At 48.6% G+C, this 27,115-nt stretch overlaps 1 protein-coding gene across 5 annotated transcripts in view; it reads left to right on the forward strand.

Moving 5' to 3' along the window:
- Positions 1-27,115, forward strand: part of LOC121578927 (receptor-type tyrosine-protein phosphatase epsilon) — a 120,288-nt gene that overhangs the window by 62,194 nt on the left and 30,979 nt on the right. For 3 of the 5 annotated variants that reach the window (XM_041893226.2, XM_045211612.1, XM_045211613.1), the window contains exons 2-4: positions 1,763-2,140; positions 25,379-25,456; positions 26,593-26,686. In XM_041893226.2, the coding sequence (XP_041749160.2) occupies positions 25,384-25,456; positions 26,593-26,686 (167 nt within the window). In that variant the 5' untranslated portion in view covers positions 1,763-2,140; positions 25,379-25,383. Of the gene's footprint in view, positions 1-1,762; positions 2,141-25,378; positions 25,457-26,592; positions 26,687-26,897; positions 27,026-27,115 lie in introns of those variants that run through there. The other 2 variants (XM_041893232.2, XM_045211614.1) reach the window with 2 other exon arrangements.

The following is a 27,115-nucleotide window of genomic DNA, read 5'->3' on the forward strand; positions in this document are numbered from 1 at the left end:
TGATTCTGTATGCTTTGTGTTTCAATACTGCGGTTTTTATTGCGATTTGATGTTCCAAACCTTTTTTCTCACTGCAGTATATGTCTGCTGCAGAGAGACAAGAGAGGGCATGAGAAAACACGTTTGGATCAGTCAGGGAAATCAAAGTGCTGAAAACATGTTGGCTCACTATTTCAAAAAGAACATGGAGAACCAGCGCTGGTACAGCCGACTAGCGCTAGCTAACGCTACCAACAGTAGCAAAAATCAACGCAAAAAATAAATACTTGGAGTCAAATATCGATATATCGTCCAAAAATAATATTGCGATATGTAACTATAGATTCCACCCCATCACTACTACATATCTCCCATCAGAGACAGCCAATGTCTATGGAAACAGGACCTAGAGAAGAGGCCCACTAGCACCAGTACCCTCCCTCCCCTACTCAGCTAGCCAACAGACTAGACCGTCACCATAGCAACCACGGAAACTCGGAACGCACGAGCGTTCTCTCTCAGATTCTTTGCCTTGCACAGTGTTCATTCCAGGTAGATAAATTGTACTCCCCCCTTTTCTCGCACCCCACCACCACCCCATTCTCCCTGTTCTCCCCCACGCCTGCTGTGCTCTTGCTCTCCATGTTCCTCTCTCATATATTGAAGCTAGATATCCCCTTAGGGTTTTAAGAGATTATATTACCTGGCATATCACACAGCCACGGTCTCTCCATATAGATGGTCTATGTTTGTGTTTGTGTGTGCGTGTGTGTATGTTTATGTGTGTTTGTGTGTCTGTATGTATGTGTGTTTGTGTATGAGTCTGTGTGTGTGTGTGTTTGTGTGTTTGTGTGTGTGTGTGTGTGTGTGTGTGTGTGTGTGTGTGTGTGTGTGTGTGTGTGTGTGTGTGTGTTCTTCATACAGGAGGGTCATTTTAAAAACCAACATCTCAAACCTGATAGAAGTTGATTTTGGTTCATGGAGTCTGTTTCAGTCAGTAAAAGTATTCAGCTGCACGTCTAACTATCTGGGATCAAGCTAAATATGGTGGTAATGAGATATAAAAATGATTCATACATACTAACTGAGACCCAAATCTGGGATGGAATTATGCTATTTTTAATGACTCGTCTATTTGGGCCAGCCGCATATTTGAGAATTGAAGAAGTAAGACGTAACAGCATATGAGGAGAATTAGTAGTGATGGATGTGAAGGCTTCATCCACATGACAGATAATATTCTACATGCCTACTTCTTTTGGAGCTTTTGTTAGACACCACTTGGGTCCTTTTATGAAACTGCTCTACTTTATCTATCACCACTGGGTTTCTTCTCAATCTCCTTTTAATTCATATTCTTTCTCTTTCACGGAGCTGTATGGATTCAACCGCACAGTACAGCTTCAAAGAAGGGTTCAATTCCCACAGAGACATATGACATAGTCATGGGATCATCACACACCAGGCACCACATTCCCCTTTAGGGGGGGGTAGTCTTCCCTTGCTAAAATGTCCCAGAAGGGTTCAATGGCTCTCTTCATATACAGTATATGATGGCCTTTAAAATGGTTCTATTTAGAACGGCAAAGAACCCTTGTTGTTAGCAGTGTGTTGCCTGTTTACTGTGGCTTCCATTAGGAACCCCCTCCCTCCCTCTCCTCCTCCTCTCCTCCTCCTCTCCCTCTACCTTCTCGCCTTGTTTTCCTATAAAACCCACATCATGAAATGTCTGACACACTCTCCTCTTTCTCTCCCTCTCCTTCTCTCTATTCCTGTAATAAAGGTGGTGAGCATCCCTTTAAGAGCCTCCTCTAATAAAGGTGTTGAGCATCCCTTTAAGAGCCGTGTGTGCAGTGTGGATATAGTGTGAACCTGCCTGGAGAGCTGGATGTGGAGCAGTGAGAGTGTCGCTGCCCGGCTCTCTCCTGGACAGAGGGACACAGAGACATCGGCTACCCGCTGAGCCTCTCTCCTACCTGGGCGGTGAGGCTGGACCTCCACCCTTCCCCTAGCTGAGGACCAAGGGAGCCCTCTAGAGAACCACAGGAGACCTCAAAGCAATGTGACCACTGACTGAACCAAGCCAGGACCAAACAGGCTGTTATGGATCTGAGAAGAAGACACAGAAGAAACAGCATGCTATGAATCCCTGCTTGTCCAGGTACAGTACATAACATCCCCTCTAAACCCTGGCTAGAATAGAGCTTTTTAAAGCGAACCTCTAACCTTGGTGCCAGTCTGTTGTTTTTTTTTGTTGCCAACTCCTTATAGAATTGTCATGCCATGTTTGGGCTTGACAGTGACAATGGAGTAAGCGAAACACACAGACAGATCTGGGACCAGGCTAGCAAACTTCCATTGTGCTACCAATAGTGTCTGAATATCTCTTCATCTTACGCTACACTCTACAAAGTAAACTACAGAATCTGGAACTTGGTGAGTTAGTGCTGATCTAGCCTCATTCCCCATAGTGTCTCTCTGCATAGTGGGAACACTACTGTATCACCATGGTTACCAAGGCTGGAACACTACTGTATCACCATGGTTACCAAGGCTAGTGGTCAGATAGTTATCTCTCTGCATAGTGGGAACACTACTGTATCACCATGGTTACCAAGGCTAGTGGTCAGATAGTTATCTCTCTGCATAGTGGGAACACTACTGTATCACCATGGTTACCAAGGCTAGTGGTCAGATAGTTATCTCTCTGCATAGTGGGAACACTACTGTATCACCATGGTTACCAAGGCTAGTGGTCAGATAGTTACCTATCTGCATAGTGGGAACACTACTGTATCACCATGGTTACCAAGGCTAGTGGTCAGATAGTTACCTATCTGCATAGTGGGAACACTACTGTATCACCATGGTTACCAAGGCTAGTGGTCAGATAGTTATCTCTCTGCATAGTGGGAACACTACTGTATCACCATGGTTACCAAGGCTAGTAATCAGATAGTTACCTATCTGCATAGTGGGAACACTACTGTATCACCATGGTTACCAAGGCTAGTGGTCAGATAGTTACCTCTCTGCATAGTGGGAACACTACTGTATCACCATGGTTACCAAGGCGAGTGGTCAGATAGTTATCTCTCTGCATAGTGGGAACACTACTGTATCACCATGGTTACCAAGGCTAGTGGTCAGATAGTTATCTCTCTGCATAGTGGGAACACTACTGTATCACCATGGTTACCAAGGCTAGTGGTCAGATAGTTATCTCTCTGCATAGTGGGAACACTACTGTATCACCATGGTTACCAAGGCTAGTGGTCAGATAGTTATCTCTCTGCATAGTGGGAACACTACTGTATCACCATGGTTACCAAGGCTAGTGGTCAGATAGTTATCTCTCTGCATAGTGGGAACACTACTGTATCACCATGGTTACCAAGGCTAGTGGTCAGATAGTTACCTCTCTGCATAGTGGGAACACTACTGTATCACCATGGTTACCAAGGCTAGTGGTCAGATAGTTACCTATCTGCATAGTGGGAACACTACTGTATCACCATGGTTACCAAGGCTAGTGGTCAGATAGTTACCTATCTGCATAGTGGGAACACTACTGTATCACCATGGTTACCAAGGCTAGTGGTCAGACAGTTCCTTATACTGGAGTTTCCTTGGTCTTTATAGAGAAAACTGACAGTACAGTAAATGGCTGACAGAATACAGAGAACAGTTACTGTAGTGTTATTGCTGTAACCATAGAAATAGATTAGATTTATATTTCTGCCTCCCGAGTGGCGCAGCGGTCTAAGGCACTGCATCGCAGTGCTTGAGGAGTCGCTACAGACCCGGGTTCGATCCCAGGCTGTGTCACAGCCGGCTGTGACCGGGAGACCCATGAGGCGTGCTCACAGCGTGGTCCGGGTTAGGGGAGGGTTTGGCTGGCCGGGATTTCCTTGTCCCATCGCTCTCTAGCGACTCCTTGTGGCGGGCCGGGTGCCTGCAAGCTGACTTCGGTCGCCAGCTGGACGGTGTTTCCTCCGACACATTGGTGTGGCTGGCTTCCGTGTCAAGAAGCAGTGCGGCTTGGCAGGGTCGTGTTTCGGAGGACGCATGGCTCTCGACCTTCGCCTCTCCCGAGTCCGTACGGGAGTTGCAGCGATGGGACAAGACTGTAACTACCAATTATATCACGAAAAAGGGGTAAAATATGTATATTTCTATGGTTGAAACCTCAGGTGAGTGTCAATTCGGTCATAATGACACCAACCACACTATTCCAGATAGCTAAAGTCATAATGATACCAACTATACTATTCCAGATAGTTAAAGTCATAATGATATCAACTACACTATTCCAGATAGTTAAAGTCATAACGATACCTACTATACTATTCCAGATAGTTAAAGTCATAACGATACCTACTATACTTTTCCAGATAGTTAAAGTCATAACGATACCAACTATACTATTCCAGATAGTTAAAGTCATAATGATACCAACTATACTATTCCAGATAGTTAAAGTCATAATGATACCAACTATACTATTCCAGATAGTTAAAGTCATAATGATATCAACTATACTATTCCAGATAGTTAAAGTCATAATGATACCAACTATACTATTCCAGATAGTTAGTCATAACGATACCAACTATACTATTCCAGATAATTTAGTCATAATGATACCAACTATACTTTTCCAGATAGTTAAAGTCATAACGATACCAACTATACTATTCCAGATAGTTAGTCATAATGATATCAACTATACTATTCCAGATAGTTAAAGTCATAATGATATCAACTATACTATTCCAGATAGTTAAAGTCATAATGATATCAACTATACTATTCCAGATAGTTAGTCATAACGATACCAACTATACTATTCCAGATAATTTAGTCATAATGATACCAACTATACTTTTCCAGATAGTTAAAGTCATAACGATACCAACTATACTATTCCAGATAGTTAGTCATAATGATATCAACTATACTATTCCAGATAGTTAAAGTCATAATGATACCAACTATACTATTCCAGATAGTTAAAGTCATAATGATACCAACTATACTATTCCAGATAGTTAAAGTCATAACGATACCAACTATACTATTCCAGATAGTAAAGTCATAAAGATACCAACTATACTATTCCAGATAGTTGATTGAGAACATATGAGATTAAATATCTTGTGTTTTTGTACTTAATCATTTATAAGAACATGTGTAATAAGTATACATTTGAATATTGGCTTCCTATTTACATACCCAGTACATTTCCAGTTCGCTGACATTTTGTGACATTTAACGGGTTTACAGACTGATCTGCCTCACATCAATCATAATATTAAACATGTCTGTCAGGAACATGGCGGTCGGGGAGTGAAGTGGAAATGAAATGTAATTGATTCTGCAGAACAGATCAAGGTTCTGCATTAGATTAGACACACTGCCTTAAATGGATTTCATCCCAATGTTGTTTTCCAATTTGTCTCACCTCAGTGTGTGTTTGTGTGTGTGTTTGTTTTGTGTGTGTGTGTTTGTTTGGTGTGTGTGTGTTTGTTTTGTGTGTGTGTGTGTGTGTGTTTGTTTTGTGTGTGTGTGTGTTTGTGTGTGTAGTTGGTAGAGCATGGCGCTTGCAACGCCAGGGTTGTGGGTATTGTTTCCCACGGGGGGCCAGTATAAAAATGTATGCACTCACTAACTGTAAGTCGCTCTGTATAAGAGCGTCTGCTAAATGACTAAAATGTAAAATATAAATGTAAATGTTTGTTTTGTGTGTGTGTGTCTCTCTCTCTCTCTCTCTCTCTCTCTCTCTCTCTCTCTCTCTCTCTCACTCTCTCTCTCTCTCTCTCTCTGTGTGTGTGTGTGCTTTCTGGCGTGTGTGTGTGTTAATGGTCCCAGGCTTCATCATATTGAGGTCACCCGAGCTGAACCAGTTTGCTAGGCTGTGTAATATACCATGCTAGAGACTGGGGACCTGGTCTCCTCACATGGACTGTGTAATATCCCACAGATATTACAATGGAGAGAGAGAGGGACGATGGGGGGGAGAAGAGACAGACAGGGACACTGACAGGGACACTGACAGGGACACAGACAGGGACACAGACAGGGACACAGACAGGGACAGGGACACAGACAGGGACACAGACAGGGACACAGACAGGGACACAGACAGGGACACAGACAGGGACAGAGACAGAGACAGAGACAGAGACAGGGACAGGGACAGAGACAGGGACAGAGACAGGGACAGAGACAGGGACACAGACAGGGACACAGACAGGGACAGGGACACAGACAGGGACACAGACAGGGACACAGACAGGGACACAGACAGGGACAGAGACAGAGACAGGGACACAGACAGGGACAGAGACAGGGACACAGACAGGGACACAGACAGGGACAGGGACAAAAAAAGTATGTACTGTATAGGTTATCCAGGGTTGTTTTCAGGAGTGTGTGTGGTGGTTATGTTTTCAGGAGTGTGTGTGGCGGTGTTGTTTTCAGGAGTGTGTGTGGCGGGGTTGTTTTCAGGAGTGTGTGTGGTGGTTATGTTTTCAGGAGTGTGTGTGGCGGTGATGTTTTCAGGAGTGTGTGTGGTGGTTATGTTTTCAGGAGTGTGTGTGGTGGTTATGTTTTCAGGAGTGTGTGTGGCGGTGTTGTTTTCAGGAGTGTGTGTGGCGGGGTTGTTTTCAGGAGTGTGTGTGGCGGTGTTGTTTTCAGGAGTGTGTGTGGCGGGGTTGTTTTCAGGAGTGTGTGTGGCGGTGTTGTTTTCAGGAGTGTGTGTGGCGGGGTTGTTTTCAGGAGTGTGTGTGGCGGGGTTGTTTTCAGGTGTGTGTGTGGTGGTGATGTTGGTCACATTTCCCCTTCAAAGTACAGGAAGGCTGCTGGCCGGGCTGGGGTTAGGCTGGGGCTGGGGTTAGGCTGGGGTTAGGCTGAGGCTGGGGTTAGGCTGGGGCTGAGGCTGGGGCTGGGGTTAGGCTGGGGCTGAGGCTGGGGCTGAGGCTGGGGTTAGGCTGGGGCTGGGCTGAGGCTGGGGTTAGGCTGGGGCTGGGGTTAGGCTGGGGTTAGGCTGAGGCTGGGGCTGGGGTTAGGCTGAGGCTGAGGCTGGGGCTGGGCTGAGGCTGGGGCTGAGGCTGGGGCTGAGGCTGGGGCTGGGCTGGGGCTGAGGCTGGGGCTGGGGCTGAGGCTGAGGCTGGGGCTGGGCTGAGGCTGAGGCTGGGGCTGAGGCTGAGGCTGAGGCTGGGGCTGGGGCTGGGCTGGGGCTGAGGCTGGGGCTGGGGTTAGGCTGGGGCTGGGCAAGGGGCTGGGGCTGGGGCTGGGGCTGATGTGGGGCTGGGCTGAGGCTGGGGCTGAAGCTGGGGTTAGGCTGGGCTGAGGCTGGGGCTGGGGTTAGGCTGGGGCTGGGGTTAGGCTGGGGCTGGGCTGAGGCTGAGGCTGGGGTTAGGCTGGGGGTTGGGCTGGGCTGAGGCTGAGGCTGGGGCTGGGCTGAGGCTGAGGCTGGGGTTAGGCTGGGGCTGAGGCTGGGGTTAGGCTGGGGCTGAGGCTGAGGCTGGGGCTGGGGTTAGGCTGGGGCTGAGGCTGGGGCTGGGGTTAGGCTGGGGCTGAGGCTGGGGTTAGGCTGGGGCTGAGGCTGGGGTTAGGCTGGGGCTGAGACTGGGGTTAGGCTGGGGCTGAGGCTGGGGTTAGGCTGGGGCTGAGGCTGGGGTTAGGCTGGGTCTGAGGCTGGGGTTAGGCTGGGTCTGAGGCTGGGGTTAGGCTGGGGCTGAGGCTGGGGTTAGGCTGGGGCTGAGGCTGGGGTTAGGCTGGGGCTGACTGGGGTTAGGCTGGGTCTGAGGCTGGGGTTAGGCTGGGGCTGAGGCTGGGGTTAGGCTGGGGCTGAGGCTGGGGTTAGGCTGGGGCTGAGGCTGGGGTTAGGCTGGGGCTGAGGCTGGGGTTAGGCTGGGGCTGACTGGGGTTAGGCTGGGTCTGAGGCTGGGGTTAGGCTGGGGCTGAGGCTGGGGTTAGGCTGGGGCTGAGGCTGGGGCTGAGGCTGGGGTTAGGCTGGGGCTGAGGCTGGGGTTAGGCTGGGGCTGAGGCTGGGGTTAGGCTGGGGCTGACTGGGGTTAGGCTGGGTCTGAGGCTGGGGTTAGGCTGGGGCTGAGGCTGGGGTTAGGCTGGGGCTGAGGCTGGGGCTGAGGCTGGGGCTGAGACTGGGGTTAGGCTGGGGCTGAGGCTGGGGGTTGGGGCTGGGGGTTGGGGTTGGGGCTGACTGGGGGAAAACAGAACAGGAAAGGAAACAGTCTCTATCAAACAGCCAGATGGAGGACAGCATGTCCTTACAGTGCAGAAACACACACACACACACACACAAGCACGCACACACATGCACACACACACTCCACCATACATTATTATTGAGCCAGAAAGTAGGCGTGTAGCATTTGAAGGACATTATATCTACAGTAAGTAACAGAGTGGAGAATAGAGGATATTCTGGAGGTAGACGAGGTTTCTGGTGCCCCATATGAACTTTAGAAATGTTTTGATAATATCAAGGACATTGTCTTTAGCTGAAGGCTTGTTTTGATAATGTCAAGGACATTGTCTTTAGCTGAAGGCTTGTTTTGATAATGTCAAGGACATTGTCTTTAGCTGAAGGCTTGTTTTGATAATGTCAAGGACATTGTCTTTAGCTGAAGGCTTGTTTTGATAATGTCAAGGACATTGTCTTTAGCTGAAGGCTTGTTATGATAATGTCAAGGACATTGTCTTTAGATGAAGGCTGGTTTTGATAGACAGGATTTTCACAGAATCTGGGACTCTGTCTCTCTTCTCCTGATGTCCTGTAGGGCCTGGGACTCTGTCTCTCTCCTCCTGATGTCCTGTAGGGCCTGGGACTCTGTCTCTCTTCTCCTGATGTCCTGTAGGGCCTGGGACTCTGTCTCTCTCCTCCTGATGTCCTGTAGGGCCTGGGACTCTGTCTCTCTCCTCCTGATGTCCTGTAGGGCCTGGGACTCTGTCTCTCTCCTCTCCTGATGTCCTGTAGGGCCTGGGACTCTGTCTCTCTTCTCCTGATGTCCTGTAGGGCCTGGGACTCTGTCTCTCTTCTCCTGATGTCCTGTAGGGCCTGGGACTCTGTCTCTCTCCTCCTTGTGTCCTGTAGGGCCTGGGACTCTGTCTCTCTCCTCCTGATGTCCTGTAGGGTCTGGGACTCTGTCTCTCCCCTCCTGATGTCCTGTAGGGCCTGGGACTCTGTCTCTCTCCTCCTGATGTCCTGTAGGGCCTGGGACTCTGTCTCTCTCCTCCTGATGTCCTGTAGGGCCTGGGACTCTGTCTCTCTTCTCCTGATGTCCTGTAGGGCCTGGGACTCTGTCTCTCTGTCTCTCCCTTCCTGATGTCCTGTAGGGCCTGGGACTCTGTCTCTCTCCTCCTGATGTCCTGTAGGGCCTGGGACTCTGTCTCTCTCCTCTCCTGATGTCCTGTAGGGCCTGGGACTCTGTCTCTCTGTCTCTCCCCTCCTGATGTCCTGTAGGGCCTGGGACTCTGTCTCTCTCCTCCTGATGTCCTGTAGGGCCTGGGACTCTGTCTCTCTCCTCTCCTGATGTCCTGTAGGGCCTGGGACTCTGTCTCTCTCCTCCTGATGTCCTGTAGGGCCTGGGACTCTGTCTCTCTCCTCCTGATGTCCTGTAGGGCCTGGGACTCTGTCTCTCTCCCCCTGATGTCCTGTAGGGCCTGGGACTCTGTCTCTCCCCTCCTGATGTCCTGTAGGGTCTGGGACTCTGTCTCTCTCCTCCTGATGTCCTGTAGGGCCTGGGACTCTGTCTCTCTCCTCCTGATGTCCTGTAGGGCCTGGGACTCTGTCTCTCTCCTCTCCTGATGTCCTGTAGGGCCTGGGACTCTGTCTCTCTCCTCCTGATATCCTGTAGGGCCTGGGATTCTGTCTCTCTCCCCCTGATGTCCTGTAGGGCCTGGGACTCTGTCTCTCTCCTCCTGATGTCCTGTAGGGTCTGGGACTCTGTCTTTCTCCTCCTGATGTCCTGTAGGGCCTGGGACTCTGTCTCTCTCCTCTCCTGATGTCCTGTAGGGCCTGGGACTCTGTCTCTCTCCTCCTGATGTCCTGTAGGATCTGGGACTCTGTCTCTCTCCTCCTGATGTCCTGTAGGGCCTGGGACTCTGTCTCTCTCCTCCTGGTGTCCTGTAGGGTCTGGGACTCTGTCTCTCTCTCAGTCAGGGGATTGTTAAAGGAGGCCCTCCCACCAGGGTTGTCAAACGCACACACACGCACATATACACACACACACACACACACACACATATACATACACACACACACACACACACACACACACACACACACCCCTCCCCAACAGGCCAGTCTCAGGGCTCTTTTGTTGCAGAGTGAGGAGTGGATGCAGGACTTCCTCTCTCCAAGGGGCCAGTGGGTTCGTCAAGTGGCCGGTCAACACAATGGTTACCACTCATAATGGCCGCTACTCCTTACTGCGCGTATGTGTGTTTGTGGGTGTTTGTGTGTGTGTGGGTTGTGTGTGTGCGTGTGTGTGTGTGTGTGTGTGTGTGCGTGTGTGTGTGTGCGTGTGTGTGTGCGTGTGTGCGTGTGTGTGTGTGTGTGTGCGTGTGTGTGTGCGTGTGCGCGTGTGTGTGTGCGCGTGTGTGTGCGCGTGTGTGTGTGCGCGCGTGCGTGTGTGTGTGTGTGTGTGCGTGTGTGTGTGCGTGTGTGCGTGTGTGTGTGTGTGTGCGTGTGTGTGTGCGTGTGCGCGTGTGTGCGTGCGTGCGTGCGTGCGTGCGTGCGTGCGTGCGTGCGTTCGTGCGTGCGTGCGCGCGCGTGTGTGTGTGCGCGTGTGTGTGAACGCCCTGAAGAGAGAGGACAATGCTTCTCACTGTGAGGTCAGAAGCCCATTTAATGACCCATATTCCTATAGAACTCAGCCTGAGCCCAAATGATCCTGATCAGCAGGGTTAAACAATGTGAACTGAACAGTGTAGAGCTCGTAGCATACTCCACACTGCTCAGAAAGAGGATTGTAAAGTGAAACGTGTGTCAGGTTGACACTGGGTAGAATGCTGTGGTTAGCAGCACACGATGCATACAGTTGAAGTCGGAAGTTTACATACACTTAGGTTGGAGTCATTAAAACTCGTTTTTCAACCACTCCACAAATGTCTTGTTAACAAACTATAGTTTTGGCAAGTCGGTTAGGACATCTACTTTGTGCATGACACAAGTAATTTTTCCAACAATTGTTTACACACAGATTTATTTCACTTATAATTCACTGTATCACAATTCCAGTGGGTCAGATGTTTGCATACACTACGTTGACTGTGCATTTAAACAGCTTGGAAAATTCCAGAAAATGATGTCATGGCTTTAGAAGTTTCTGATAGGCTAATTGACATAATTTGAGTCAATTGGAGGTGTACCTGTGGATGCATTTCAAGGCCTACCTTCAAACTCAGTGCCTCTTTGCTTGACATCACGGGAAAATCAAAAGAAATCAGCCAAGACCTCCGAAAAAAATTGTAGACCTCCACAAGTCTGGTTCATCCTTGGGAGCAATTTCCAAACGCTTGAAGATACCACGTTCATCTGTACAAACAATAGTACACAAGTATAAACACCATGAGACCACGCAGCCGTCATACCGCTCAGGAAGGATCTGTCTTCTAGAAAAGCTCAACAGTTTCCCACGTGTATCAAGAATGGTCCATCACCCAAAGGACATCCAGCCAACTTGGCACAACTGTGGGAAGCATTGGAGTCAGCATGGGCCAGCATCCCTGTAGAACGCTTTCAACACCTTGTAGAGTCCATGCCCTGACGAATTGAGGCTGTTCTGAGGGCAAAAGGGGGTGCAACTCAATATTAGGAAGGTGTTCCTAATGTTTTGTACACTCAGTGTTTATTGCAAGTACGCTAGCATTCTCAGAATAACTGTTATTGTTGTTGTTGTCAGTGTAGTTGGTTTAACTTTTATAACTTATAGCAGAACATCAGGCAGTGTTTTATGATAGCAGAACATCAGGCGGTGTTTTATGATGGCAGAACATCAGGCGGTGTTTTATGATAGCAGAACATCAGGCGGTGTTTTATGATAGCAGAACATCAGGCGGTGTTTTATGATAGCAGAACATCAGGCGGTGTTTTATGATAGCAGAACATCAGGCGGTGTTTTATGATAGCAGAACATCAGGCGGTGTTTTATGATAGCAGAACATCAGGCGGTGTTTTATGATAGCAGAACATCAGGCAGTGTTTTATGATAGCGGAACATCAGGCGGTGTTGCTGTTGAGATCCGTAGTGCAGCAGCCTCTCTCTATGACAACAAGCTGCAGTTCTGTTCTGTTGGATCTCAGCTATTTAGGGACATAATGTCAGACATACACACACACACACACACACACACACACACACACACACTCACACTCACACACACACACATACATACACACATACATACATACATACATACATACATACATACATACATACATACACACACACCCACCCAGAAAGAGAGAGAAGATGTGATCCTCTAGCACAGTATTTTTCCCTCTCACATTATCCGTCCAGCTGAGATATGGTAGTAGAGAGAGAGACTAGATGACAGAGATTTGCTCCGTCCAGTGAAAGCTGAGCATTTTGTGATAACTGTCCACAAGGGTCCATTTTATCTGGGTGACTGACTGACATTCGCTTTTTATTTGACATGGGTGCTTTAGTGGTTAGTGGGGTCAAATATACGTTTCTCTCACAGCATTTCTGACAAGACCCAGGCTGATGTCTGAAGGGAAAAGCTGCCTGATAACCCTCTTCCTCTCCTTCAGGATGTGATGCGTACAGCAGGAAAAGCTGCCTGATAACCCTCTTCCTCTCCTTCAGGATGTGATGCGTACAGCAGGAAAAGCTGCCTGATAACCCTCTTCCTCTCCTTCAGGATGTGATGCGTACAGCAGGAAAAGCTGCCTGATAACCCTCTTCCTCTCCTTCAGGATGTGATGCGTACAGCAGGAAATGCTGCCTGATAACCCTCTTCCTCTCCTTCAGGATGTGATGCGTGCAGCGGGACACACGTTCTAATCTATCACAGCAAATTATTTAAATGATCTGATTATTGGAAGAAGAGGAGGGGGCGGAGTGTGTGTGTGTTTGTGTGTGTGTGTGTGTGTGTGTGTGTGTGTGTGTGTGTGTGTGTGTGTCTCATGGAGATGTTCTATTTGTTCCCATTGAGCTGGAAGCCTGATGCCTGCAGAGCCGTGGTGACACACACATACACACACACACACACACACACGCACACACACACACACACACACACATACACACACACACACACACACACACACACATACACACACACACACACACATACATACACACACACACACACACACACGCACACACACATACACACACACAATCTTGTACAGCTAACCTTGTGGGGACAATTCAGTTCCATTGAAAATACTATTTTCCCTAACCCTAACCCTAACCTTAACCCAAAAACCTAACTTTAACACTTTACCTAACCCCAGCTCCTAAACCTAACCCTAAAACTATCCCTATCTCCTAACCCTAACCCTAAACCTAATTATAAGCCCTACCACTAATTGTAACCTTAACCATCCACTCCCTAGAAACAGCATGTGACCTTGTGAGGACCAACACGATGTCCCCAGTTGGTCATGTTTCTCTCGGTTTACTGTTCTGCTCTATAGTATAGTTAAACACACCCTCAGTCAGTCACTGAGCCTGGAGCCATAGGGCCAAGGTCACACCCAGCGCTACAGTCCCTGTCCCAAATGGTGCCCTATTCCCTATATAGGTAAAATAGTAGTCCACTACATAGTGAATAGGGTGCTGTTTGTGATTTAATCCGTATCACAGCAGCTCCCAGGGAAGGAATGAGTTGATTATGATGACACTCCAGTGGGACGAGGAGAAACACAGAGAAGAGAGAGAGAGAGAGAGAGAGAGAGAGAGAGAGAGAGAGAGAGAGAGAGAGAGAGAGAGAGAGAGAGAGAGAGAGAGAGAGAGAGAGAGAGAGAGAGAGAGAGAGAGAGAGAGAGAGAGAGAGAGAGAGAGAGAGAGAGAGAGAGAGAGAGAGAGAGAGAGAGAGAGAGAGAGAGAGAGAGAGAGAGAGAGAGAGAGAGAGAGAGAGAGAGAGAGAGAGAGAGAGAGAGAGAGAGAGAGAGAGAGAGAGAGAGAGAGAGAGAGAGAGAGAGAGAGAGAGAGAGAGAGAGAGAGAGAGAGAGAGAGAGAGAGAGAGAGAGAGAGAGAGAGAGAGAGAGAGAGAGAGAGAGAGAGAGAGAGAGAGAGAGAGAGAGAGAGAGAGAGAGAGAGAGAGAGAGAGAGAGAGAGAGAGAGAGAGAGAGAGAGAGAGAGAGAGAGAGAGAGAGAGAGAGAGAGAGAGAGAGATTTGTTCCCCAGAATTTCTGGCGACCCCAACTCTAACGACACAACCTTAAAATCAGTACATGTAGATTTTTAAGTCAACAAATAATCTTCAATCCATTACGTCTCTCTTATCAAAATTAAGAGACCCAACATTTAATTTTTCAAAAGATCTTTCTAAAAAAAAATTGTATGTTGTACTATACAGTAATCTGAACTTTGTGTGTGTAAAATAAAAAAAATCTTAACCCAGCTGCAATTCACCTAGGGGTCGTGACATTTGAAACCCCACCTCTTTAAGGAATACCTGGGATAGGATAAAGTAATCTTATCACAGTCACCCAACTGTGATAACAGCAGATGGACACATCACCTTCACTCCCCAGTAGAGTGTGTGTGAATGTAGTCCACCGTACTTTAAATAGAAAAGCCAGTGAGTCCAGGTGTGCTCTCCTCTCCGTTCTCCCCTAAAGGCTGGGCACTGAGGGGAATAGACGGACTGGAGGAGAACAACAACTACACACTAAGAAAGAGAGGAAATAATCAAATAAACATTTATAGTCAACAAGTATAAATGGTGGTCCTCTGTAGCTCAGCTGGTAGAGCATGGTGCTTGTAACGCCAGGGGTAGTGGGTTCGATCCCCGGGACCACCCATACCTAACAAAAAAAAAAATACATACAATTTATGCACGCATGACTGTAAGTCGCTTCGGATAAAAGCGTCTGCTAAATGGCATATTAAGTATCTACGACAAGTAACTCTATAATGAGACCCCCCTCTCTCTCTCTCTCAGGTTTCTATATCTAAAAGGCCTGCTCAGCTCGAGGATACATTAATTTAGTGTTGCAGTTTGTTCCACTGCAGGAGAAGTCAGTCAGTGGGCCTATCTAGTGTTCATTCAGCCTGGTTGAGTCTGCCTCTCCCTGAAATACCCTCTCCAGTTGAGTTATTCAAGGAGATAAGAGTCTGCCTCTCCCTGAAATAGCCTCTCCAGTTGAGTTATTCAAGGAGACAGAGTCTGCCTCTCCCTGAAATACCCTCTCCAGTTGAGTTATTCAAGGAGACAGTCTGCCTCTCCCTGAAATACCCTCTCCAGTTGAGTTATTCAAGGAGACAGAGTCTGCCTCTCCCTGAAATAGCCTCTCCAGTTGAGTTATTCAAGGAGATAAGAGTCTGCCTCTCCCTGAAATACCCTCTCCAGTTGAGTTATTCAAGGAGACAGAGTCTGCCTCTCCCTGAAATAGCCTCTCCAGTTGAGTTATTCAAGGAGTCAGAGTCTGCCTCTCCCTGAAATACCCTCTCCAGTTGAGTTATTCAAGGAGCCAGTCTGCCTCTCCCTGAAATACCCTCTCCAGTTGAGTTATTCAAGGAGATAAGAGTCTGCCTCTCCCTGAAATACCCTCTCCAGTTGAGTTATTCAAGGAGACAGAGTCTGCCTCTCCCTGAAATAGCCTCTCCAGTTGAGTTATTCAAGGAGCCAGAGTCTGCCTCTCCCTGAAATACCCTCTCCAGTTGAGTTATTCAAGGAGATAAGAGTCTGCCTCTCCCTGAAATACCATCTCCAGTTGAGTTATTCAAGGAGATAAGAGTCTGCCCCTCCCTGAAATACCCTCTCCAGTTTAGTTATTCAAGGAGACAGAGTCTGCCTCTCCCTGAAATACCCTCTCCAGTTGAGTTATTCAAGGAGCCAGAGTCTGCCTCTCCCTGAAATACCCTCTCCAGTTGAGTTATTCAAGGAGACAGAGTCTGCCTCTCCCTGAAATACCCTCTCCAGTTGAGTTATTCAAGGAGACAGAGTGTCACACCCTGGTTCTGGGACTCATTATTGTTGAGCCAGGGTGTGTGCAGTCTATGTGTTTATGTTCTATGTTGGGTGTCTAGGTTGTTGTTTTCTATGTTTGGTCAATGACTCCCAATCGGAGGTAACGAGTGTCAGCTGTCGGCTCGTTATCTCTGATTGGGAGCCATATTTATACTGTGTGTTTTCACCTTGGGGTTGTGGGTTTTTGTTCCGTTTTCGGTCTGTGTACCGTGGACTTCATTGAGTCGTCTTTTGTTTTGGATTTTGGTTACTTTGCTAAATAAAGTCATGTTTCTTGGACACGTTGCGCCTTGGTCATACTTGGACGACATAGACGACCGTGACACAGAGTCTGCGTCCCAAATGGCATCTTATTCCAATTCAATCGAGTACAGGCTTAACTGAATGAACAACAGAGACAGAATGCAATATGGATTAAAACGAATCAAATAGTTAAGGGTTATGCTTCTTGGAGCCAGATGCTGGGCAGCTGCCATTGAAACCCCCCCGCTGGGGGAAAGGAGTTCCAGTGACGGGCCTTAAGGTTTTTATAGCTGGTGGTGGTGGGGAGGCGGAGGGTTGTCGAAAACTATTGCTGAAAAACAGAAAGTGAGAGAACATGAGTAAGTTTACATATAAATAAATACCCAAGACTTACGGCCATTCTCTCTCGGACAGACGGACGGACGGACGGACGGGCGGGCGGGCGGGCAGGCGGGCAGGCAGGCAGGCAGGCAGACCCAATGCCTTACCAAGTCACTCTGGACATACTAGCCAACTGGCCCGGACAATATTCTTGCAACATGGTTCAGACATGATGATAGCTTGGTTACCACATAGGACCTAACCCAGTGCAACATGGTTCAGACATGATGAGAGCTTGGTTACCACATAGGACCTAACCCAGTGCAACATGGTTCAGACATGATGAGAGCTTGGTTACCACATAGGACCTAACCCAGTGCAACATGGTTCAGACATGATGACAGCTTGGTTACCACATAGGACCTAACCCAGTGCAACATGGTTCAGACATGATGACAGCTTGGTTACCACATAGGACCTAACCCAGTGCAACATGGTTCAGACATGATGACAGCTTGGTTACCACATAGGACCTAACCCAGTGCAACATGGTTCAGACATGATGACAGCTTGGTTACCACATAGGACCTAACCCAGTGCAACATGGTTCAGACATGATGACAGCTTGGTTACCACATAGGACCTAACCCAGTGCAACATGGTTCAGACATGATGACAGCTTGGTTACCACATAGGACCTAACCCAGTGCAACATGGTTCAGACATGATGACAGCTTGGTTACCACATAGGACCTAACCCAGTGCAACATGGTTCAGACATGATGATAGCTTGGTTACCACATAGGACCTAACCCAGTGCAACATGGTTCAGACATGATGATAGCTTGGTTACCACATAGGACCTAACCCAGTGCAACATGGTTCAGACATGATGATAGCTTGGTTACCACATAGGACCTAACCCAGTGCAACATGGTTCAGACATGATGACAGCTTGGTTACCACATAGGACCTAACCCAGTGCAACATGGTTCAGACATGATGACAGCTTGGTTACCACATAGGACCTAACCCAGTGCAACATGGTTCAGACATGATGACAGCTTGGTTACCACATAGGACCTAACCCAGTGCAACATGGTTCAGACATGATGACAGCTTGGTTACCACATAGGACCTAACCCAGTGCAACATGGTTCAGACATGATGACAGCTTGTTTACCACATAGGACCTAACCCAGTGCAACATGGTTCAGACATGATGATAGCTTGGTTACCACATAGGACCTAACCCAGTGCAACATGGTTCAGACATGATGATAGCTTGGTTACCACATAGGACCTAACCCAGTGCAACATGGTTCAGACATGATGACAGCTTGGTTACCACATAGGACCTAACCCAGTGCAACATGGTTCAGACATGATGAGAGCTTGGTTACCACATAGGACCTAACCCAGTGCAACATGGTTCAGACATGATGACAGCTTGGTTACCACATAGGACCTAACCCAGTGCAACATGGTTCAGACATGATGACAGCTTGGTTACCACATAGGACCTAACCCAGTGCAACATGGTTCAGACATGATGACAGCTTGGTTACCACATAGGACCTAACCCAGTGCAACATGGTTCAGACATGATGACAGCTTGGTTACCACATAGGACCTAACCCAGTGCAACATGGTTCAGACATGATGACAGCTTGGTTACCACATAGGACCTAACCCAGTGCAACATGGTTCAGACATGATGACAGCTTGGTTACCACATAGGACCTAACCCAGTGCAACATGGTTCAGACATGATGACAGCTTGGTTACCACATAGGACCTAACCCAGTGCAACATGGTTCAGACATGATGATAGCTTGGTTACCACATAGGACCTAACCCAGTGCAACATGGTTCAGACATGATGACAGCTTGGTTACCACATGGGACCCTAACCCAGTGCAACATGGTTCAGACATGATGACAGCTTGGTTACCACATAGGACCTAACCCAGTGCAACATGGTTCAGACATGATGACAGCTTGGTTACCACATAGGACCTAACCCAGTGCAACATGGTTCAGACATGATGACAGCTTGGTTACCACATAGGACCTAACCCAGTGCAACATGGTTCAGACATGATGACAGCTTGGTTACCACATAGGACCTAACCCAGTGCAACATGGTTCAGTGACTAAGTCTTATTTGCGAAATGTGTGGGCCTCCTGGACTGGTTGAAGTGGTAGAACAGTGTAGGAGTTCTAAGGAGGAGAAGACTGGTGGGAATGAGAGCAAGGAGGATATTGGTAATGTGGTCATGAGAGGGTTATTCCTTCTAGACAGAGGGAATGTTGGGACTGTATTGGACTGATGAGAGGGTGATTCCTTCTAGACAGAGGGAATGTTGGGACTGTATTGGACTGATGAGAGGGTGATTCCTTCTAGACAGAGGGAATGTTGGGACTGTATTGGACTGATGAGAGGGTGATTCCTTCTAGACAGAGGGAGATCTGGGACTGTATTGGACTGATGAGAGGGTGATTCCTTCTAGAGAGAGGGAGATCTGGGACTGTATTGGACTGATGAGAGGGGGATTCCTTCTAGACAGAGGGAGATCTGGGACTGTATTGGACTGATGAGAGGGGGATTCCTTCTAGACAGAGGGAGATCTGGGACTGTATTGGATTGATGAGAGGGGGATTCCTTCTAGACAGAGGGAGATCTGGGACTGTATTGGACTGATGAGAGGGTGATTCCTTCTAGACAGAGGGAGATCTGGGACTGTATTGGACTGATGAGAGGGTGATTCCTTCTAGACAGAGGGAGATCTGGGACTGTATTGGACTGATGAGAGGGGGATTCCTTCTAGACAGAGGGAGATCTGGGACTGTATTGGACTGATGAGAGCGGGATTCCTTCTAGACAGAGGGAGATCTGGGACTGTATTGGACTGATGAGAGGGGGATTCCTTCTAGACAGAGGGAGATCTGGGACTGTATTGGACTGATGAGAGGGGGATTCCTTCTAGACAGAGGGAGATCTGGGACTGTATTGGACTGATGAGAGGGGGATTCCTTCTAGACAGAGGGAGATCTGGGACTGTATTGGACTGATGAGAGGGGGATTCCTTCTAGACAGAGGGAGATCTGGGACTGTATTGGACTGATGAGAGGGGGATTCCTTCTAGACAGAGGGAGATCTGGGACTGTATTGGACTGATGAGAGGGGGATTCCTTCTAGACAGAGGGAGATCTGGGACTGTATTGGACTGATGAGAGGGTGATTCCCTTTGGGAGAATGAGGGAGAGTGGATCAGAGAGAAGAGAGCTGGAGGAGCGCTGGTGATGAGAGGGATGTTTTCCTTTGAGAGAGCTCAACCACTGGGGATGTGGATGTGTGTTTATGTGTGTGTGTGTGTGTGTGTGTGTGTGTATGGATGTGTGTGTGTGTTTGTGTATATGTGTGTGTGGTGGCTCTGACAGGGTGAGAACTCCCAGAAGAGTTCTCACAACACAACACAGGGGAGGGCATGGGGGAGGGGAGGAGAGGGGAGGGCAGGAGAGGAGAGGGCAGGGCAGGAGAGGGCAGGGCAGGAGAGGGGAGGAGAGGGGAGAAGAGGGCAGGAGAGGGCAGGAGAGTGGAGGGCAGGAGAGGAGAGGGCAGGGCAGGAGAGGAGAGGGCAGGGCAGGAGAAGGGAGGAGAGGGGAGGAGAGGGCAGGAGAGGGGAGGAGAGGGCTGGAGAGGAGAGGGCAGGAGAGGGGAGGACAGGAGAGGGGAGAAGAGGGCAGGAGAGGGGAGAAGAGGGGATGAGAGGGCAGGAAAGGGGAGGAGAGGGGAGGGCAGGAGAGGACAGCCTCCTCTGTTCTCCTCGGTTGTCCTCTGTTGTCCTTTGGCCTCCTCTGTTCTCCTCTGGCCTCCTCTGTTCTCCTTTGTTGTCCTCTGTTGTCCTCTGGCCTCCTCTGTTCTCCTCTGTTCTCCTCTGTTCTCCTCTGGTCATCTGTATGGTTACAGGGACACTGCGGCACACAGCAGCAGGGATCAGTGTTAACTTAATTTACTACACCATGCTGCTGGGTTGTCACTGCATCTGCTCACACACACCTGCCTAGCCTGAGTGTGGGAGTCTTGAAACGTCTTATAGCTTACTGTTATTTGTCCTACTGAGCTTTATTCAGACCTATAGCTTCAGTCCTAGGTTACAGTACTGTTATTTGTCCTAGTGAGCTTTATTCAGACCTATAGCTTCAGTCCTAGGTTACAGTACTGTTATTTGTCCTACTGAGCTTTATTCAGACCTATAGCTTCAGTCCTAGGTTACAGTACTGTTATTTGTCCTACTGAGCTTTATTCAGACCTATAGCTTCAGTCCTAGGTTACAGTACATTCCTTGTCAATAGACGGACACCCTCTGACTTAGAGTCCTGTACGGGCATGAATTTTAATCCCGAGCCCTACCCATGCTCGCGACGTTCAGGCCCTACCCTACTCAGGCCTGATTGGCCAAATTTAAGGCCCTGCCAGGAACCCGAAATCAGAAATAACTTCCTTCGTTCGTATCCATTAGCTGCTTGTCTCTGTGCTTCTCACACTGCATGCTCTGCTGCTAGTCCCGTGATGCATTTCATTACGCCGTACGTCATCTTCACAGCGTCTCGCCCCGCTACTGAATGGACAAGTGTAGTGTTTGTAACTCGAGATGGAGGAGAGCCTGCATCTCGTCAGAGATCACATTTATTTTGGGTGACTTTTTCATTCAAGACAGGATCAATATATCGTTTCAGCTGATAATAAAACGTGTTTTGTTTATTTACTTTTTCCTCGACTTGTTTCTGTCTTTATAGCGAGTCAAGCTAGCTATCTTACACTGCAGAGAAGCTAGCCAGCTAAAAGCTTACCACTGTAACTAATAACATGGTGTATCATTAAGATGATAGGGGTTTAGCATGGTATCATTATTTTACATTTTTAGTCATTTAGCAGACGCTCCTATCCAGAGCGACTTACAGTTAGTGAGTGCATACATTATTTTTTTATTTTCATACTGGCCCCCCATGGGAATCAAACCCACAACCCTGGCGTTGCAAACGCCATGCTCTACCAACTGAGCTACATCCCTGCCGGCCATTCCCTCCCCTACCCTGGACCAATTGTGCGCCGCCCCATGGGTCTCCCGGGTCGCGGCCAGCTACGACAGAGCCTGGATTCGAACCAGGATCTCTAGTGGCACAGCTAGCACTGCGATGCAGTGCCTTAGACCACTGCGCCACTCGAGAGAGGTGCAGTGGTGGATAGGAGTTTAGCATGGTGATAATGGTGATGGTGGAGGAGCAGTGTTTATCATGGGGGTGGTGGAGGAGCAGTGTTTATCATGGGGGTGGTGGAGGAGCAGTGTTTATCATGGGGGTGGTGGAGGAGCAGTGTTTATCATGGGGGTGGTGGAGGAGCAGTGTTTATCATGGGGGTGGTGGAGGAGCAGAATTTATCATGGGGGTGGTGGAGGAGCAGTGTTTATCATGGGGTTGGTGGAGGAGCAGTGTTTATCATGGGGGTGGAGGAGGAGCAGTGTTTATCATGGGGGTGGTGGAGGAGCAGTGTTTATCATGGGGGTGGAGCAGTGTTTATCATGAGGGTGGTGGAGGAGCAGTGTTTATCATGGGGGTGGTGGAGGAGCAGTGTTTATCATGGGGGTGGTGGAGGAGCAGTGTTTATCATGGGGGTGGAGCAGTGTTTATCATGGGGGTGGTGGAGGAGCAGTGTTTATCATGGGGGTGGTGGAGGAGCAGTGTTTATCATGAGGGTGGTGGAGGAGCAGTGTTTATCATGGGGGTGGTGGAGGAGCAGTGTTTATCATGGGGGTGGAGGAGGAGCAGTGTTTATCATGGGGGTGGTGGAGGAGCAGTGTTTATCATGGGGGTGGTGGTGGAGCAGTGTTTATCATGGGGGTGGAGCAGTGTTTATCATGGGGGTGGAGCAGTGTTTATCATGGGGGTGGTGGAGCAGTGTTTATCATGGGGGTGGTGGAGCAGTGTTTATCATGGGGGGTGGAGCAGTGTTTATCATGGGGGTGGTGGAGCAGTGTTTATCATGGGGGGTGGAGCAGTGTTTATCATGGGGGGTGGTGGAGCAGTGTTTATCATGGGGGTGGTGGTGGAGCAGTGTTTATCATGGGGGTGGTGGAGCAGTGTTTATAATGGGGTGGAGCAGTGTTTATCATGGGGGTGGAGCAGTGTTTATCATGGGGGTGGTGGAGCAGTGTTTATCATGGGGGTGGAGCAGTGTTTATCATGGGGGTGGTGGAGCAGTGTTTATCATGGGGGTGGTGGAGCAGTGTTTATCATGGGGGTGGTGGAGGAGCAGTGTTTATCATGGGGGTGGAGCAGTGTTTATCATGGGGGTGGTGGAGCAGTGTTTATCATGGTGGTGGTGGTGGAGCAGTGTTTATCATGGGGGTGGAGCAGTGTTTATCATGGGGGTGGTGGAGCAGTGTTTATCATGGGGGTGGTGGAGGAGCAGTGTTTATCATGGGGGTGGTGGAGCAGTGTTTATCATGGGGGTGGAGCAGTGTTTATCATGAGGGTGGAGCAGTGTTTATCATGGGGGTGGAGCAGTGTTTATCATGGGGGTGGAGCAGTGTTTATCATGGGGGTGGTGGAGCAGTGTTTATCATGGGGGTGGAGCAGTGTTTATCATGGGGGTGGAGCAGTGTTTATCATGGGGGTGGTGGAGCAGTGTTTATCATGGGGGTGGTGGAGCAGTGTTTATCATGGGGGTGGTGGAGCAGTGTTTATCATGGGGGGTGGAGCAGTGTTTATCATGGGGGTGGTGGAGCAGTGTTTATCATGGGGGTGGTGGAGCAGTGTTTATCATGGGGGTGGTGGAGCAGTGTTTATCATGGGGGTGGAGCAGTGTTTATCATGGGGGTGGAGGAGCAGTGTTTATCATGGGGGTGGTGGAGCAGTGTTTATCATGGGGGTGGAGCAGTGTTTATCATGGGGGTGGTGATATCAGCTGGGACTCCAGGCTGTGGCGGTGTTGTCCCTCCCTATTCTACAGTGACTTATCTTAGAGATGGCTACTGATTGCTTTCCCAGTCCCCTCTCGCAAAATGATATGCCCCAGCCAGCCAATGCTCCGGTACACAGCCAGCCAGCCAATGCTCTGGTATACAGCCAGCCAGCCAGCCAGCCAATGCTCTGGTATACAGCCAGCCAGCCAATGCTCTGGTATACAGCCAGCCAACCAGGCAATGCTCTGGTATACAGCCAGCCAGCCAGCCAGCCAATGCTCTGGTATACAGCCAGCCAGCCAGCCAGCCAATGCTCTGGTATCCAGCCAGCCAGCCAGCCAGCCAGCCAATGCTCTGGTATACAGCCAGCCAGCCAGCCAGCCAATGCTCTGGTATACAGCCAGCCAGCCAATGCTCTGGTATCCAGCCAGCCAGCCAATGCTGTGGTATACAGCCAGCCAGCCAATGCTCTGGTATACAGCCAGCCAGCCAATGCTCTGGTATACAGCCAGTCAGCCAATGCTCTGGTATACAGCCAGCCAGCCAGCCAGCCAATGCTCTGGTATCCAGCCAGCCAGCCAGCCAATGCTCTGGTATCCAGCCAGCCAGCCAATGCTCTGGTATACAGCCAGCCCGCCAGCCAGCCAATGCTCTGGTATACAGCCAGCCAGCCAGCCAGCCAATGCTCTGGTATACAGCCAGCCAGCCAGCCAGCCAGCCAGCCAATGCTCTGGTATCCAGCCAGCCAGCCAGCCAGCCAATGCTCTGGTATACAGCCAGCCTGCCAATGCTCTGGTATACAGCCAGCCCGCCAGCCAGCCAGCCAGCCAATGCTCTGGTATCCAGCCAGCCAGCCAATGCTCTGGTATACAGCCAGCCAGCCAATGCTCTGGTATACAGGTCTTAGCATCTCTTGGATCTGAGTCAGCTGGTGATTAGTACTGCCTGCTCCATATCTGACCTGGTTTACCAATGGAGCTACCCGGCTATGCACTGAGACCCCCGAGCGTGCTATATGTGTCAAATCACACAATGTGCTTACGCGGCTGGGGCGTAGCATAGCCTCTTCATTTTGTTTTTGTGACGGCGGTGGGGGATTTGGGTTAATCTGCAATTGAGGCACGCAGCCCTCGTGTTCTATTTAATAATTTAATACACAGATAAAAACATTGTAAAAGGGGATGCAAACTAAAGGACGTATGTCCGTAGTGATATGTATAGATGGTATGGCTATATGTTTAAATACCTTACTACATTGTGCTTTTCATTAACACCCGCTTTTTAACATTACACGCAAATCTGGACAATATCCCCATAAACTCCAGATGTTTTGTTTTTTGTTTTTTTTGTCATAAACAGGAATTGAACAATCGTGTATTTATTTGGTTACTTTGAAATGTCTGAAGTGTTTTTTTCCCCAAGCATAAGCAGTGACATGGTTTCCTGATGTTTGGTCTGTTAGTCTATTGGCCCACCATGTGGACAAATAAGGCATTACCATGACAGCATGTTCCGCTTTATTGGCAGAAGACTACAGTCTTGAGTTGTCTGAGGCCTGCCTCTTGAATAAAGAATGGACCTTTTCACATTGTGTTTTTATCAGGAATGAAGCATCCGTGTGTTTAACCCTGACCTGTTAATAACTGTTATTATCTGTTTCTCTCTCTCAGTCACAATGGTCCCAGTTCTGTTTTTGGTGGCAACCACGATAACGACCAATGACACTTCCAGCGGAGACCCGTCAGGTGGTAAGTGAGACTGGTGTCATTTACCATAGAATGTGCTTCTGGAGACATACACTACGTACTGTGTAGCAATGGTCAAACAGGCCGATTTCTAAAACAGGTTGGACATGTTTCCATGACTCAGTAAAATGTAATAACTGTTTATGAACAGTAAATACACAGTAATGCCTAATTCTATATTGCAGTATATGCACAACTGTCTGATAAGGTACTGTTGTGCACCCTTCCTTTGTTATTACCGGATCATAGTGAAGCTGGAGTGGATTAGTTTGGCCAGTAATTTATCATGCTGTTATCGTTTGTAAACAGGCCAAATTGCTGGCCGGCTGTGAAGGCCTTAACAGAAGCCCTTCTCAGCTTGTTCCTGATACTTATCTCCTTAGACGAAGGCTAGAGGCCAAAATGGCAGCCTATTCCCTATATGGTGCACTACTTTTTCCCCAGGACACATAGGGGCTCTGGTCAAAAGTAGTGTATTATATAGGGAATAGGGTGCCATTTTGGGATGCAGACAAAAACACTGCTGAAGTCAGATCTTAAATCAGGCCTCCATCCAGACCATAATAATGGGCCTAGCTGCCTGCCAACCCTAATTCCCATCACCATCCACCAGAGCAGGGTTGTGTTCAGTAGAGACAACATGGAAGAAAACAATCTGAAGCAGAGAGCAACTATCTGAACTAGTCCCAATAGGAAAGGGTTGTTTTTGTTTTCCGTTGGAAAACGTTTTGCCGCAGTGTACCTTAATGAACATTGCCCAGCACCTGGCCTGTGCTCAACCCTCTGCAGCCCCATAGAAATATAATAACTAGAGCAGCCATTCATGGTCTGAGGGGCTTTTGACCTGTCTAGTAATTTTACTTCTATACTCAACCCTCTGTTCTACCACAGGCTTCTTCCTGTTCCTTTGTTGACTCTCTCTCTGGTTGTCTGGTTGCATCCCAATAACCTCTCCTACCTCCTGAAGTGTGCACTCGTTCACTACACTGTGTTATTGTAGGCATGGGCTAGACTCGAGGGAGGTTCCATTATTTATTTTCCGATCTATGAAGGGAAGTGAACAAGTGCACACTCTGGGAGGAAGGAGAGATTTCTGGGCCGTAACCTCTGCCTGTTCTTCCTCCCTCTCCTTCCATAAGACGCCGAGTCCCAGAGTCCCCACATCCTGCCTACCGTGCTCGTCATCTCTGTGCTGCTTGTCATCAGCATACTGCTGGCGTGGTACTTCTTCAGGTAACGTACCGGTCATAGGGTGGGGTGGTGTGTGAGAGTGTTCAGGGTGTGTGTAGTTCTGCCAGACAGAGCGAGGGCCGGGGCCAACGTGACGTCACCCTTCCTCTTCCCAATAAGCGGAGGGCGGAGCCTCCAGTCAGGAAATGAACCAATAGCTGGTGCTCATGCCTCATGCGGGCTACAGTAAAACTGAAAACTACACAGCCAGGCAGGTTAGTATGAACTAGCTTCAAGTCAAAGGGAGAGACCTACTGTAGCTGTAACCTAGCGGTGCTGTGTTCTGTGATCTCGTCAACCCTGGACTCTAATGAGAAAGAACAGCTTTTCCAGCTTCAGATGGTACCATACCAATATATTTGTGTGTTTTATGTAACGTATAACTAATGTTTTAACTTAGAACTTAGAACTGATAGTTCTTAGAACTTAGAA

The sequence above is a fragment of the Coregonus clupeaformis genome, chromosome 37 (genome assembly GCF_020615455.1).
Source record: "Coregonus clupeaformis isolate EN_2021a chromosome 37, ASM2061545v1, whole genome shotgun sequence".
Lineage (NCBI taxonomy): Eukaryota > Metazoa > Chordata > Actinopteri > Salmoniformes > Salmonidae > Coregonus > Coregonus clupeaformis.